Source organism: Pseudophryne corroboree, chromosome 1 (genome assembly GCF_028390025.1).
Source record: "Pseudophryne corroboree isolate aPseCor3 chromosome 1, aPseCor3.hap2, whole genome shotgun sequence".
NCBI classification, from domain to species: Eukaryota; Metazoa; Chordata; class Amphibia; order Anura; family Myobatrachidae; genus Pseudophryne; species Pseudophryne corroboree.
The window spans coordinates 596,316,816-596,333,082 of NC_086444.1; the positions used below are offsets into that span (position 1 = coordinate 596,316,816).

Below are 16,267 nucleotides of genomic sequence, written 5' to 3' on the forward strand. Positions count from 1 at the left end.
ATGGGCTTGACCCCAGGGATCTTATAGAACTTAACGCAGAGCTATCGAGACCCGTATATTTGATTTTCAGTGAGTTAATGACATCAGGAATGATACCGTAGGACTGGCGTATTGCCGAGGTAGTCCCAATATTTAAAAAGGTTATTAAAACTCATCCTGGTAACTATAGACCGGTAAGTTTGACATCTATAGTGGGGAAAATACTGGAAGGTATATTAAGGGATAGCATACTAGAATACTTGGATACCTCCAAGATTATTACTAGGAATCAGCATGGTTTTGTGAAGGACAGGTCATGTCAAACTAACTTAATAAGCTTCTACGAGAAAGTGAGCGATAATATTGATCAGGTTAAACTGGATGTGATCTTTTTGGAATTCGCTAAGGCCTTTGACAAAGTCCCACATAAGAGACTAATTTTCAAATTAAGAGAGCTTGGGGTAGGAAACACTATTTGTACTTGGGTGAGTAATTGACTGTACAACAGGGAACAGCGAGTGGGGATTAATGGGATGTTCTCTGAATGGGGCTCAGGGCTCAGTGGAATACCGCAAGGTTCAGTACTCAGGCCATTGCTGTTTAACATATTCATTAAGGACCTAAGAGTGGGCCTAGAAAGCACAGTGTTAATTTTTGCAGACGATACTAAACTATGTAGAGTAATTAATTCAGACAAGGATGTTGGGACCCGTTCTCAGTATAGGCGGGACAGGCAGCACTTGGAGATGATCTAATCTCCAGGTTCCACACCGCACACATCACCAACCCGGCAATTTGCCAGTTTAGAGTTTAGTGCCGCCAGTCTGAAAGGGGTCTCAATCGGGTCACACCCGGGAAGGACCCGTGCACAAGTTCCAAGAGTGTGACCCGGTATAGTGATGTGAAAGCAGTATTAGTGATACTCCACTAAAGTACCCTGTACCTGGACTTGCAGAGGTATTCCCCTTCACACATGACTTTCGTAAAGAGCCACTGAGTGGGAAGAATTTAGGCCACAGAAGCTGGCAAGTGTAATGGTGTGTATACACGGTGAGATTCGGGCTAAACCCCTATTATGACCATGCGATAGGGACTAGGTCGGTATTGCAAGCAAAGATGACTGCCTGTGATACTGGCTTTGCACGATTTTGGTTAAGTGTCAATTTTGACTATCTTTTATACTAGATAGACTGTGAAGGCAAGTCAATTTTGACTATCTGGGCTTACGATACCGACCTCACGGGACTGCGCATTGGGATCGCAAGGTGACTTTGACCTTGCGATCTGCACTAACTTTCTTTGCGATTTTGACTATATAGTCAAAATCACTAAAAAATATCTCACCGTGTCTACATGCAACATGTGCATAGCAAAATATTGAAAGTGAAACTAAAAGAGGTTGTTGCGGGTAGAGCCGAGGAAGCCCAGAGAGAGACTTAGAATACATAATGTAAATATTTTTTGAACATTTAGGCACCTCTATAAGTGACTGTTTGAACCTGCATAAGTGAGAACCTTTGTGAGACAAAAACATCTTGAACCTATATAAGTGACATACAGGTTCGACTGTGTATATATGTATGTGTAAAGATAGATCTATATCAGCTTATTTGTGAAATACTAAAACAGTTAATCTTTCTATTCTTCCCTGCAGATGACAAGAAACACGACACCAATGTATAGAACTCCAGAAATAATAGACTTGTATTCTAACTTTCCAATTGGAGAAAAACAAGATATATGGGTAAAGTTAACAGAGTGCAGACTATTGTAGAAAGTATTGTCTTTTATAATGTTGCATTTTATTCTATATGTGTGCACCTTTTTAAAATGTGATTATGTTCTGAATCATTGTTCTTATTTTTAATTTGTAGGGAGATGTACTTTTTGTAAAATAATAAATAAACAGGGTGGAGGAGACTTGGGATACTTATGTTTTGCATTATACATCCCAACAAATGATATTTTATCTTCCATTAATCTGATATGCAGTATATGATTATTTTACTGTTCGTTAACAACGTGAAACGGCTGCTCTTTTTTTCACTGCACAGACCTTTTTATTAAATGAATCTAGAATATTTTGGGGAGTGTTTTTTCTTTTTTTCCGCTTGTTTTGATTTTACTTTTTGTTATAGTATTATACGTTCATCTTTATGGTTACTTATCTGTGCAATCTAAAGGGCTCTACACACTGGCCGATAGCACTAAACGATATGAACGTTCTCGTTTATTAATGAACGAGAACTCGTTCATATCATTCGGTGTGGAAACACCACCGATGAACGATGCGCGGCCCCGCACTCGTTTATCGTTGGTGCTTCGTCGCTTGTGCATGCAGGCCAATATGGACAATCTTGTCCACATTTGCATGCACTGCTATGGAGCCGGGTGTAGGGGGGAGTGAAGAAACTTCCCCCCGTCACCTCCGTATCGGCTGTCGGACAGCTCGGCGGCGGGTCGACCCCGTCACCTCTCTTTCCCCCCCCCCCCTTTCCCCCCCCCCCGCCGGCGTGTCGCCCGTCTGCCGTATCGGCTGTCGGACAGCTCGGCGGCGGGTCGACCAATGTGTAGGGCACTTAAGGAGGACCTGTTATCTCTGTGTCTGGTCATCTATTGTTAAAGACCGGTTAATGAAATCTTCACTACCTTTTGGGAAAACAAAAATATGTGTCATCCCCCTAGTTTAGGAAAGAGCAAATGTTTTTTTTCCTATACTATTGTATATAATCAAGCTCGGTCACTTCCGCCACCTCCCTGCCAAACTTATTAAATCCATTGCTGCAACAAGCATGCAGGCTGTTTAGCAAGTTACCCAAGTTAAATAGTGCACTAATAAGTCTCAAACAGTTGATCCAAAGTACCATAAAAACATAGAATTTGATGACAGATGAGAACCTCTTCAGTTTAGAGTCAGTATAATTGTTTGGCATGACCCCCACCCCCCAATAAATCCATGCTGAAGTGAGCTGGGTTGAAGTGACATTTTTATGCATCCTTTGTATAGTAGTCCTGTATCAGTGTGTTTCGTTTGCAGACAACTAAACAAACAATTATTTGAGCAGTGCATGATTTATTAGAGTGTTAGCTCTCACGAGCAGGGCCCTCTTCCCTCATGTGCTTATCCTTTGTCTTACTTTAATAATCTTCACCTGTACCACATCCAGCAGTCTTCTGCCACCTGATACTTATTCCAGGGTCATCTGCTGATGTAACTATGTTTATTTACCCTGCACTTGTCCTATACTGTCATCAACTGTAAGTTGCTTTTTTCCTGTTTTGATTATTTATGTACTATGTAATTGGGCGCTGCGGAACCCTTGTGGTGCCATATAAATAAAGGATAATAATAATAATTAACATTTATTTTATTACAGGCTCTTGGCTGCATTCTGTACTTGTTGTGCTTCAGACAACATCCTTTTGAAGATGGGGCAAAGCTTCGTATAGTCAATGGAAAATATTCAATACCACAAAATGAAACTAGATACATTGTCTTTCATGACCTTATTAGTAAGTAAATAGATAATTGTATAATTTCTATGAAATGTAGGTGTTTATTGCAGTCACAATGGAGAGGACTATGCTTTAACCTGTATGAATAGGGTCGGCTTTGTGGAAATATTTTTTATTTATTATTAATTTATTTATTTTTTAAATCTCGGCGGTCAGAATACAGGCAGCGGCATCCTGACTGTCATAATCCCGACACTTTTACACAATTAAACTAACCCTACCCCTAACCCTCCATTCCTGCAACCTAATCATAACCTCCCCCAACCCTTACTGGCATATTTACGCTCAGGATTCCAGCTGTCTGAATTCTGGCGCTGGTCTTCTGACTGAATCACATTTTTTGTTACCCTTGAGTTCCCCCATAGTGTTTATTTTTTTACTCATTGTGTATGATTTCATAAAGAGGGAGTTTATGAAAGATGATATATGTTTATTGGCCAATCTGTATACAGGTTAGAAGAAGGTTTTTTTTTTAAATCTTTAGTTTTCCCCATGTGGTGGTTCAAAACTAATACAGATCTGCTAGATTGGTGTTATTAAATCTTGGTAACCAGAGGAGTCACCGAGTGTCAGACCTGGGTCTCTGCTGAAAAGTGAGTGGAGCCTTGTGATGAAGAGGTTGAGCCTCACGGCAATCTCCAATTTCCATCAATTCTGAGCCGTGCCCAGCATTCTCCAAGATGCTGTGCAGCCCGCAGGCTCTCCCTGCTGTGTGAATAGATACATCTTTTTACATGGCCATGACAGCGGTGGCAGCTCCCCTCAAAACTTGATTCCATCTGAGTATCTAGTCCCATCACAGAGTGGAAGAATGTAAATACTTGCTCCCAAAATAGTAATACCAGAACACTCCCACCAAATATGGAGTACTCCCCTCTTTAGAAGTGTGCAGGGAGTGGTGGCTCATGAGGGAATGTAAAAATGCATCACACCTAACTATTTCAATTGGCTGCATGTCCAAAAATATTTCCACAAATACTACTGGAGCCCACAAATTATGAATTATATGTGGTTGCGTACTATGAAGTTGTGGGAGTATTCGATTCCAAATGACCATAAATGTTAAATTCTTTTAGTAAACTTTTATTATTCCTTTCCTTTTCAAGCGTCTTTGTTAAAGGTGAATCCTGAGGAAAGACTCACTATTACAGAAGTGGTCGGCCATCTACAGGAAATTGCTGCAGCACGAAATGTGAACCCTAAATCTCCAATCACTGAGGTAGATAAGGAGAGTTATGGTAGAATTACCATTGTTAACTATTTTTCTGCGAGGTACATTGGGTTCCACAGGGTTACATCGGGGTGTAGAGTGGATCTTGATCCAGAGGCACCAACAGGCTAAAACTTTAGACTGTCCCAGGATGCTTTGGGGCCTCCTCTATAACCCCGCCTCCAGGCACTGTAAGCTCAGTTTCGTTAACCAGTCCAATACAGGAGCAGGTAAGAGAAGGTAGATGTTAGTCACATAGAACCACATTCTCACAACAGGAGAAGGACCAGCGGCTAATGCCATACAAACCCATAGAAGCTAGGTGCGTCAGGGTGGGTGCCCTGTGGAACCCAATGTACCTTGCAGAAAGAGAGTTAACAATGGCAAGTCTACCATAACTCTCCTTTGCTGCAGCAAGTTACATTGGTTTCCAAAGGGAAACCGGGGATGTCCAAAAGCAGTTCCTCAAGGGAGGGGACGTGCCTTAGCGGGTATGAGAACCCGGCATCCAAAGGAAGCATCCTGGGAGGCGGAAGTATCAAAGGCATAGAACCTAATAAACGTGTTCACAGAGAACCACGTAGCTGCCTTGCACAATTGTTCTGCTGACGCGCTACGGCGAGCCTCCCAAGAAGGTCCAACAGACCGAGTAGTATGGGCATTAATAGCAGCAGGAAGCTGGAAGACCAGCCGGCGCATAAGCTTGTGCAATCACCATTCTAATCCATCTGGCCAAGTTTTGCTTATTCGCAGGCCAGCCAAGTTTGTGAAAACCAAACAAAACAAAAAGGGAATCTGACCTCTTGATAGAGGCAGTCCTCTCCACATATATACGGAGAGCCTGTACCACAGGCAAAGACCGCTTCTTAGAGGATAAATCAGAAGAGATAAAGGCCGGAACCACGATCTCATGGTTAAGGTGAAAAGATGACTCCACCTTAGGCATATAACCTGTGCAAGTTCTAAGAACTGCCCGGTCATGATGAAATATTCGAAAGGGTGGCCGACAGGACAATGTGCCTAAGTCCATCACCCTTCTTGCAGAGACAATAGCCAGTAAAAACAGGACCTTGGCCATGAGCCATTTAAGGTCCACCGTCTCAAGAGGTTCAAATGGAAACTTAGCAAGAAGGGGAAGGAATACCACACCGGATGTAGTAAATATAAGTAGAAAAATATAAAACCAAAATAGAATGATTACAGAAAACTATGTTTTCTAATTCTAATATAGTTTGGTGGTGCACCCTGAGTCAGTATGAGAACATAGGAAAATATGGAGAAAAGAAGATTCTTTTGTGGGCGCACTCTTAATTTGAAATAAACATAGAAATTAGTCAAAATGGATAAAAAGTTAAATTTTTAATAATTCAACACAATTAAAATAGTCAGTGGTTCATAGAGGAAATAGTGGTCAAAAGATAATAATATAATCAAAAATAGCATGAAGTGCTGATATAAGATGAAGACTGAATTCCGGCTGACGGAAAAGATTATGAATGTTTGTTTGTTAATTATTAGACGGTGCGTTCTACCGATAAGCAAAACAATGTTATGTGTTCCCTTTATAACTGATACAAATAATGCAGGCTGGATACTGGTTATACTTGCAGGTAAAGTAGGGTGGAAAATCAGATAGCAGTGTGAATCTTCTGTCAGTGTTAGACACTGTGTATGCTAAACCAATGAGCTCTACTAAACTGAGTATTCCTCAATGGTCACCCACTTGAGTACTGACCCAGCCCAACACTGATTAGCTTCCGAGATCAGACGGCTTCGGGCGTTTCCAGTGTGGTATGATAGTAGAGAGAATGAATGGACAATAATTGGAAGCTCTTGAATCACTGATGAGAGTTCACGAATTTACATAGTTATTCAGGACAGATCTAAGAGGTAGAAGAAACAAGATGGATCTGCTGCCAATGTTAGACAAGGACGTGTCCCTGAATCAATGGTGAGAGTCCACGAAATGAAGAAAAGGAAGAAATGAGGAAGCAGTGCTTGTAATTATAGCAATAATGAAATAAATTGAAACATCAGGAAGAAATGAGAAAGCAGTGCTTGTAATTATAGCAATAATGGAATAAATTGAAACATCAGTTTGATAATTGCTATAATGTAGTAATCAAAATTTGCCTGGGTATATGATGTCTAAGATAAAGACACAAAGGACAAATGGAAACCGATAGCAATATATGAAAGTATCCAACTGTAAGATGTTGCTAATGAAAGAAACAATAACAGATAACACGGAGATTGTAGCCAAATTGCAATGTTTTATCCCGATTAGAATAAAACCTTAGAAGTTTGCTTAAATCACTAGCAAAATTACTAATAAATATACAATGTGTACTACATCGTGATATAAGATCAATTAGTGTAACTGGTAGTCCTGAAAAGAGTAACTCATTGCCTGGAAGCTGCGAATATAGCCTAATTCAAATGAAAGAAATGAATAAATTGATAAGTTGTTCATATAAACAAGTAGAATCAAAATATGCAGCCCGAGCGGGCCACCACTGCTGATCTGCACCCTATAACCACATAAACGTGTGAAAAGGTGAAAAAAAGCTGATATTACCCGCACTGGGTGTGAGGGTGAATTAACCCCTTAGATAATCCTGTGGACCGCCTCGTTTGAATGAGTGCCGCTGGCTGGTTGGAGCCCCTGGTGTCTCGATGGGTAAGCAGGTGTGTAGACGCCGCCGGCCTGAAGGTGACCCTGGCGGGTACTAGAGATCATCAGCTGCTTCGCGGTTCAGAGACGGGGAAATCCGAGGAGGCGCACACCGCAGGCAGATGCTGGAGAACGTCCGTCACTCCGGTGATCCTGGCGGGTGCGGGAGGTCATCAGCTGCTTAGCGGTTCAGAGAAGGGGGAATCTAAAGAGGCGCACAGCGTAGGCAGATGCTGGAGAACGTCCGTCACTCTGGTCAGCCGGGAAAATGAAGGGTGATGTCGGAAGACGAGTTTCACCCGTCCACCGGGCTTGATCACTTCCTGTTGGGGTCTGGATCCCAGCAGTGTTTTTTAAAGCAGAGGAATATGGATCTTCCAATCAAATGGCTGTGTATGTGTCCTTGGATTAGCTGCTGGGATCAGATGACTTAAAACCTCCGGATGAATTGCAGATTGTGCAGAATCAATCGTTGATTAACGGGGAAGCCATAATTGATGTAAAAAAATAATTAAAGAAAAGGGGAAAAAAGGGTTTTAAAACACAACCAAAATGATAGTCATATTTGATAACTAGAATTAGTGGAACATAACCAACGCATTATAGATCAGACTTAGATGTTGATGATTACAGGTAATTTATTTGACATTGAGATTATATTAACAGAAAATTGATAAAAATTATTAAAAAATTTTTAAACTTGAATATCATGGTAGAATTAATAATATGAGAAACACAGTTTGCTGAATTAATGTGCCTTTTGAAAAATGATTGCCGGCAGAGTCTAATAACTATTATCTGCCAACAGACATGGTTAACGGATGGAGCTAATAAGTAGCTTACTTTGCAGCTACGGACAGTCACTCCTTGAGTCAATAGTGGCTGGGTAGCTCTTTAGATTCCCCCTTCTCTGAACCGTTAAGCAGCTGATGACCTCCCGCACCCGCCAGGATCCACGGAGTGACGGACGTTCTCCAGCATCTGCCTGCGGTGTGCGCCTCCTCGGATTTCCCCGTCTCTGAACCGCGAAGCAGCTGATGATCTCTAGTACCCGCCAGGGTCACCTTCAGGCCGGCGGCGTCTACACACCTGCTTACCCATCGAGACACCAGGGGCTCCAACCAGCCAGCGGCACTCATTCAAACGAGGCGGTCCACAGGATTATCTAAGGGGTTAATTCACCCTCACACCCAGTGCGGGTAATATCAGCTTTTTTTCACCTTTTCACACGTTTATGTGGTTATAGGGTGCAGATCAGCAGTGGTGGCCCGCACGGGCTGCATATTTTGATTCTACTTGTTTATATGAACAACTTATCAATTTATTCATTTCTTTCATTTGAATTAGGCTATATTCGCAGCTTCCAGGCAATGAGTTACTCTTTTCAGGACTACCAGTTACACTAATTGATCTTATATCACGATGTTGTACACATTGTATATTTATTAGTAATTTTGCTAGTGATTTAAGCAAACTTCTAAGGTTTTATTCTAATCGGGATAAAACATTGCAATTTGGCTACAATCTCCGTGTTATCTGTTATTGTTTCTTTCATTAGCAACATCTTACAGTTGGATACTTTCATATATTGCTATCGGTTTCCATTTGTCCTTTGTGTCTTTATCTTAGACATCATATACCCAGGCAAATTTTGATTACTACATTATAGCAATTATCAAACTGATGTTTCAATTTATTCCATTATTGCTATAATTACAAGCACTGCTTTCTCATTTCTTCCTGATGTTTCAATTTATTCCATTATTGCTATAATTACAAGCACTGCTTCCTCATTTCTTCCTGATGTTTCAATTTATTTCATTATTGCTATAATTACAAGCACTGCTTCCTCATTTCTTCCTTTTCTTCATTTCGTGGACTCTCACCATTGATTCAGGGACACGTCCTTGTCTAACATTGGCAGCAGATCCATCTTGTTTCTTCTACCTCTTAGATCTGTCCTGAATAACTATGTAAATTCGTGAACTCTCATCAGTGATTCCAGAGCTTCCAATTATTGTCCATTCATTCTCTCTACTATCATACCACACTTGAAACGCCCGAAGCCGTCTGATCTCGGAAGCTAATCAGTGTTGGGCTGGGTCAGTACTCAAGTGGGTGACCATTGAGGAATACTCAGTTTAGTAGAGCTCATTGGTTTAGCATACACAGTGTCTAACACTGACAGAAGATTCACACTGCTATCTGATTTTCCACCCTACTTTACCTGCAAGTATAACCAGTATCCAGCCTGCATTATTTGTATCAATTATAAAGGGAACACATAACATTGTTTTGCTTATCGGTAGAACGCACCGTCTAAAAATTGAAACTAGTTGTTAACAAACATTCATAATCTTTTCCGTCAGCCGGAATTCAGTCTTCATCTTATATCAGCACTTCATGCTATTTTTGATTATATTATTATCTTTTGACCACTATTTCCTCTATGAACCACTGACTATTTTAATTGTGTTGAATTGTTAAAAATTTAACTTTTTATCCATTTTGACTAATTTCTATGTTTATTTCAAATTAAGAGTGCGCCCACAAAAGAGTCTTCTTTTCTCCATATTTTCAAATGGAGACTTGCAAGGCATTCAGGACAACAGACAGATCCCATTGAGCCACAGGAGGGACATACTGTAGGGAGGCATTTATCCGTAAGACACCCTGAGTGAATGTATGAACGTCAGGTATAGACACAATTTTCCTCTGAAACCATACCGACAAGGCAGATATGTGAACCTTGAGGGAGGCCAGACGAAAGCCTAAGTCCACGCCTCTTTGCAGAAAAGCCAGAATTCTGGAAGTTCTTAATCTGTATGCATCATAATTCTTATCCGCACACCAAGTGAAGTAAGAATTCCAGACCCTGTAATAAATCCGAGCAGATACTGGTTTGCGAGCTTTTAACATAGTTTGGATGACCACCTCAGAGAATCCTTTGGCTCTCAGGAGTGATGCCTCAAGGGCCACGCCGTCAAAGCCAGCCTGGCCAGGTCCAGATAAAGGCAAGGGCCCTGCACGAGGAGATCCTGCAGGTCTAAGAACCAATGCCGTCAGGGCCACGCTGGAGCGAATAGAAGTAGAAATCCCCCTCCTTGTTTGAACTTCCGCAGGACACTGGACAGGAGTGACACTAGAGGGAACACGTAGGGCAGCCGAAAGTTCCATGGAATTGCCAGGGCGTCCACAAACGCTGCTTGAGGATCCCTGGTCCTTGACCCGAAGGCCGGAACCTTGTGATTGTCTCGAGACGCCATCTGGTCTAAATCTGGTAGGCTCCACATGTCCACTAGGAGTTGAAAGACTTCTGGATGAAGACTCCACTATCCGGAGTGCACGTCCTGGCTACTGAGGAAGTCCGCTTCCCAGTTTAGGATACCCGGAATGAACGCTGCCGATATTGCTGGCAGATGGGGTTCCGCCCAATGAAGGATTTATGACACTTCCATCATAGCCATGCGGCTTTGAGTGCCGTCTTGATGGTTTATGTATGCCACTGTAGTGGCATTGTCTGACCGTACTTGAACCGGCCTATTCTGTACCAGAGGCAGAGCGAGAGTCAATGCATTCAACACCGCCTGCAACTCCAGAATGTTTATTGGGAGGAGTGACTCCTCCTTGGTCCAGCAACCCTGAAAAGAGTGTTGCTACAACACTGCACCCCATCCCCTTTAGACTGGCGTCCATTATCAGCAGGACCCAGTCGGGGATCCAGTAGGTACAGCTCCTGCTCAATTGCTGGTCCTCTAGCCACCAGGTCAGAGACAGACATACCTCCAGAGTCAAAGTGATCATGTGAGAGCTGATCCGATGAGGTAGGCCTTACCACTTGGAAAGGATTAACCTCTGCAGAATGAAATTGAGCGTACTCTACCATGTCGAATGCCGACACCATCAGGCCAAGTACTTGCATCGCCGAGTGTATCGACACTCCGGGGCGACAAAGGAAGCATCTTATCCTGTCTTGAAGTCTCAGGACTTTTTCTGGAGACAGAAACAGTCGTTGACTGTGTCCCCAGGAGTGCCCAAGGCGCACCATGCTCTGAGCTGGGACCGGCAAGGATTTCTTCCAATTGATGAGCCATCCGTGGGCTTTGTATGAAGCTTACAGTCAGTTGTAGATGACTGAGGAGGACATTGTGGGAGTTTGCCAGAATCTGCAAGTTTTCCAGATATGGCAGGATCCTGACTCCCTGGCGACAGATATGGGCCGTCATTACGGCCATGACCTTGGTGACGATCCGAGTAGCAGTCCAAATGGCAGAGCCTGGAACTGATAGTGGAGTTGCCAATAGCAAACCGCAGATACTGCTGAAGTGACATGGCGATAGGTATGCAGGTACGCGTCCTGTATATCCAGGGATACCATATAGTCTCTGGGTTCCATAACCAGTATAATTGAGCGCAGTGTTTCCATACGGAATTTGAACACTCTAACAAACAGTGATTTGCGGTTGAGTATGAGCCAGAAAGACCCATTGGGTTTCGGAACTAGAAACTGGGTAGTAACCTCTGCCTCTCTGGGCCAGAGGAACTGGCACTACCATTCCTGTATTCAGGAGATAACTCACAACCTTTTGCATAGCTTGCACCTTTAATGGATCCGAAGGGATAACCGTGGTGCAAAACTAGCGAGGGCGACGTCTCTTGAAGGAGACTGCATACCCTTGAGAGATAACTTCTCGCACCCATGCATCTGAAGTGGTTATTAACCAGACCTGGGTGGACTGCAGAAGTCTGCCTCCCACCCTGGGGTCCCCCAAGGGGTAGGCCCGCCCCGTCACGCGGCAGGCTTGTCTTGTTTAGAAGCAGGCTGACGGGCCGCCCAGGACTGCTTTGCCTTGGGCTTAGTGTTTTTGGGAGCACAAGATTGTCTTGGTTATGCCTGACCTTTTGCTTTCCCTTGAGGCCGAAAGGAACGAAAAGTGGTACCTTTAGCCTTCTGTGCAGAGGAATTAGTGTTTGGGAGAAAGGCAATCTTAGCCGCCAATTCAGACACAATTTTATTTAGGTCTTCCCCAAATCAAATGTTCCCCTAAAAGGGGAGTTTCCGCCAAGGTCTTTTTGGAGTCTAGGTCCACCTTCCATGACCTCAACCACAGAATACGGCGAGCCAGGACAGATGTAGTCGACGCCTTGACAGCCAACACACCCGCCTCAGAGGACGCCTCCTGAATGTAATAGGCGGCGGTGGTAATGCGAGACATTGCCTGGCATTGTTCGATATATCCTCGGGCAGTTCTTCCTTTTAATACCTGAACCCATGCTCCAATTCCTTTTGCAGCCCAATAGGCCGCAATAGTGGGTCTATGTACAGCACCTGTAATTGAGTAAATTGATTTCAGGCATCCCTCCACGCGCTTATCTGTTCCTTCAGTGAAGAGACAGTGGTGACAGGCAGAGTGGACAAAACCACTAGGCGGGTGACATGAGAATCCAGCGGCGGTGATTTTTCCCACTTGTTACATAACTCTGCAGGAAGAGGATAGCGAGCCAAGGCCCATTTAGTCAGAGGGAATTTCTTCCCTGGATTAGACCAGGGCTCCTGCCTGATGTCCACCAAATGGTCATAATGGGGTAATAGATTTTTAACCACCTTCTGCCGTTTAAACATATCAGTTTTCTTAGCCACAGTAGTGGAAGCCTGATCATCAGTGATTTGTAGGATTTGCTTAATAGCAACCGCAAGGGCAGGGACATCAATTTGCAATGGAGAATCCTTGTCAGAAACACCTGATTCAGTGTCTGACTGGACAGTTTGCTCCCCCTCCTCTTCAGATGAAACATCTGAGAGATTCGTGGATTGTGAGGAGGAAGCAGCCCGCTTAGATGACCCAGAGACACTAGAGTGAGCGGGAGTAGATTTGTGAGTGCGAGGTAGCTCCAGGGCGGGAAAATCTGCAGTAGATGTCACCCTGGGCCGGGGAGAGGCTACAGGTCAAGCGCCAACCCCCCTATGCTGGATTAATACCCCAGGTACTAGCGAGCCTTATTAAATGGGGCGTTCGTACACTCGACCTACGCTCTATTGCCCTGATGGTCTAGTGGGGTCCCTGCTCGGTGACAGTGTCCACACCAGCGTCACCACCCGTCTCCCTAGGTCACAGACGGAATGCGATTTAATGGCAGGTCCCACCTGCGGGACTCTGTTATCTCCTCCCCGTAGCAGCCACACGAACCAGGAGAGCGACTGCGATCGTGTGCCTAAAGCCGCAGCGTCTCCGCCGCAAGTACCTGGGAGCAGACCACAGGAGTATGCGATGCCGCTTGGGAGGTGATGGAGCTGCAGCTCTGAAGTGTCACCATGACATACAGCGCTGACAGCCCAGTTTTAAAGACATTTTTTGGCTTTTTCATGGCTGCCCAGTGCAGCCCACCTGTTAAGTGACCTGCTGCTGCAGATACCAACTGAAACTGAGCTCACAGTGCCTGGAGTTGGGGTTATAGAGGAGGCCCCAATGCATTCTGGGACAGTCTAAAGGTTTATCCTGTTGGTGCCTCTGGATCAAGATCCACTCTACACCCCGATTTTTCCCTGTGAAAACCAATGTAACCTGCTGCAGAAACTGTTTTACAAACAGCAGTGGACTTTAACATACTATTTTGCATGTGTTCATCTAAAACCTAGTTGTAGAGATGGGAAACCTTTCATTTTAATGATTCTACAATAGACGGTAAAACCATCGGCAATTAGCTGGTGACCATTGATGGCTACTAATCAACAATGTTCGATGGTAATCCCTAGCTTTTTATTGGCTCTACTCTTCCAGCCAAGTAAAGAACGCCCCTACTCCAGGGCTTATTATTATGGCATCCTTACAGACAGCTTGAATTGACAACAAGCATTCTTTTCTGAAACATTTTCAAGTCATTACACTTGGGGGTAAATTTACTAAGATGGGAGTTCTATTTAAGATGGGATGTTGCCCATAGCAACCAATCAGCTTCTACTTCTCATTTCTCTGAGGATGGATGCTCAGTGGATGCTGGGATTTCCGAAAGGAGCATGGGGAATAGCGGGCTCCGAAGGAGGCTGGGCACTCTAGAAAGATTTATGACTACCTGGTGTGCACTGGCTCCTCCCACTATGACCCTCCTCCAAGCCTCAGTTAGATCTTGTGCCCGGCCGAGGTTGGATGCACACTAGGGGCTCTCCTGAGCCTCTAGAAAGAAAGTATAGAATTAGGTTTTTTATTTTCAGTGAGACCTGCTGGCAACAGGCTCACTGCAGCGAGGGACTAAGGGGAGAAGAAGCGAACTCGCCTGCTTGCAGCCGGATTGGGCTTCTTAGGCTACTGGACACCATTAGCTCCAGAGGGATCGACCGCAGGCCCAGTCATTGGTGTTCGGTCCCGGAGCCGCGCCGCCGTGCCCCTTACAGAGCCAGAAGCAAGAAGAGGTCCGGAAAATCGGCGGCAGAAGACATCAGTCTTCACCAAGGTAGCGCACAGCACTGCAGCTGTGCGCCATTGCTCCTCATACACACTTCACACTCCGGTCACTGAGGGTGCAGGGCGCTTGGGGGGGGCGCCCTGAGCAGCAATAAAAACACCTTGGCTGGCAAAAATACCACAATATATAGCCCCAGAGGCTATATATGTGGTAAATACCCCTGCCAGAATCCAGAAAAAAGCGGGAGAATAGGCCGCGGAAAAGGGGCGGAGCTATCTCCCTCAGACACACTGGCGCCATTTTCTCTTCACAGTGCAGCTGGAAGAAAGCTCCCCAGGCTCTCCCCTGTAGTTTTCAGGCTCAAAGGGTTAAAAAGAGAGGGGGGGGCACTTAATTTAGGCGCAATATTGTATATACAAGCAGCTATGGGGGAAAATTCACTCAGTTATAGTGTTAATCCCCACATTATATAGCGCTCTGGTGTGTGCTGGCATACACTCTCTCTCTGTCTCCCCAAAGGGCTTTGTGGGGTCCTGTCCTCAGTCAGAGCATTCCCTGTGTGTGCGGTGTGTCGGTACGGCTGTGTCGACATGTTTGAGGAGGAGGCTTATATAGTGACGGAGCAGATGCCGATAAATGTGATGTCGCCCCCTGTGGGGCCGACACCAGAGTGGATGGTTAGGTGAAAGGTATTAACCGACAGTGTCAACTCCTTACATAAAAGGGTGGATGACGTAACAGCTGTGGGACAGCCGGCTTCTCAGCCGCGCCTGCCCAGGCGTCTCAAAGGCCATCAGGGGCTCAAAAACGCCCGCTCATTCAGATGGCAGACACAGATGTCGACACGGAGTCTGACTCCAGTGTCGACAAGGTTGAGACATATACACAATCCACTAGGAACATCCGTGACTTGATCCCGGCAATAAAAAATGTGTTACACATTAATGACATTAACCTCTAAAAATGGGTTTTTATGTTTGGGGAGAAAAAGCAGGCAGTGTTTTGTTCCCCCATCAGCTGAATGAATGAAGTGTGTGAAAAGCGTGGGTTCCCCCTGATAAGAAACTGGTAATTTCTAAAAAGTTACTGATGGCGTACCTTTTCCCGCCAGAGGATAAGTTACGCTGGGAGATATCCCCTAGGGTGGATAAGGCGCTCACACGGTTGTCAAAATAGGTGGCACTGCCGGTTTAGGAACGGCCACTTTGAAGGTACCTGTTCATAAAAAGCAGGAGGCTATCCTGAAGTCTGTATTTACACACTCAGGTACTAGACTGAAACCTGCAGAGCGTGCTGCTGCAGCGTGGTCGGTGACCCTGTCAAACATACTAGTTTGCTAACATGAGAACATATTAAAGACGTCGTCTTATATATGAGGGATGCACAGAGGGATATTTTGCCGGCTGGCATCCAAAATGAATGTAATGTCCATTCTGTCAGGAGGGTATTAGAGACCTGTCACTGGACAGGTGATGCTGACTTTAAAA

The 16,267-nt window shown here is 44.5% G+C and overlaps 1 protein-coding gene and 2 pseudogenes across 6 annotated transcripts in view; 2 read left to right on the forward strand and 1 right to left on the reverse strand.

The window, feature by feature from the left end:
- The window catches only part of GAK (cyclin G associated kinase), a 296,935-nt gene that overhangs the window by 146,247 nt on the left and 134,421 nt on the right, over positions 1 to 16,267 (forward strand). For all 6 annotated transcript variants that reach the window (XM_063914275.1, XM_063914274.1, XM_063914276.1 and 3 more), the window contains exons 7-9: positions 1,634 to 1,723; positions 3,357 to 3,492; positions 4,602 to 4,714. In XM_063914275.1, coding sequence (XP_063770345.1) covers positions 1,634 to 1,723; positions 3,357 to 3,492; positions 4,602 to 4,714 — 339 coding nt within the window. The remainder of the gene's footprint in view (positions 1 to 1,633; positions 1,724 to 3,356; positions 3,493 to 4,601; positions 4,715 to 16,267) is intronic.
- On the reverse strand, positions 6,392 to 6,510 carry LOC134941195 (5S ribosomal RNA; annotated as a pseudogene).
- LOC134944806 (5S ribosomal RNA) lies at positions 9,412 to 9,530 on the forward strand (annotated as a pseudogene).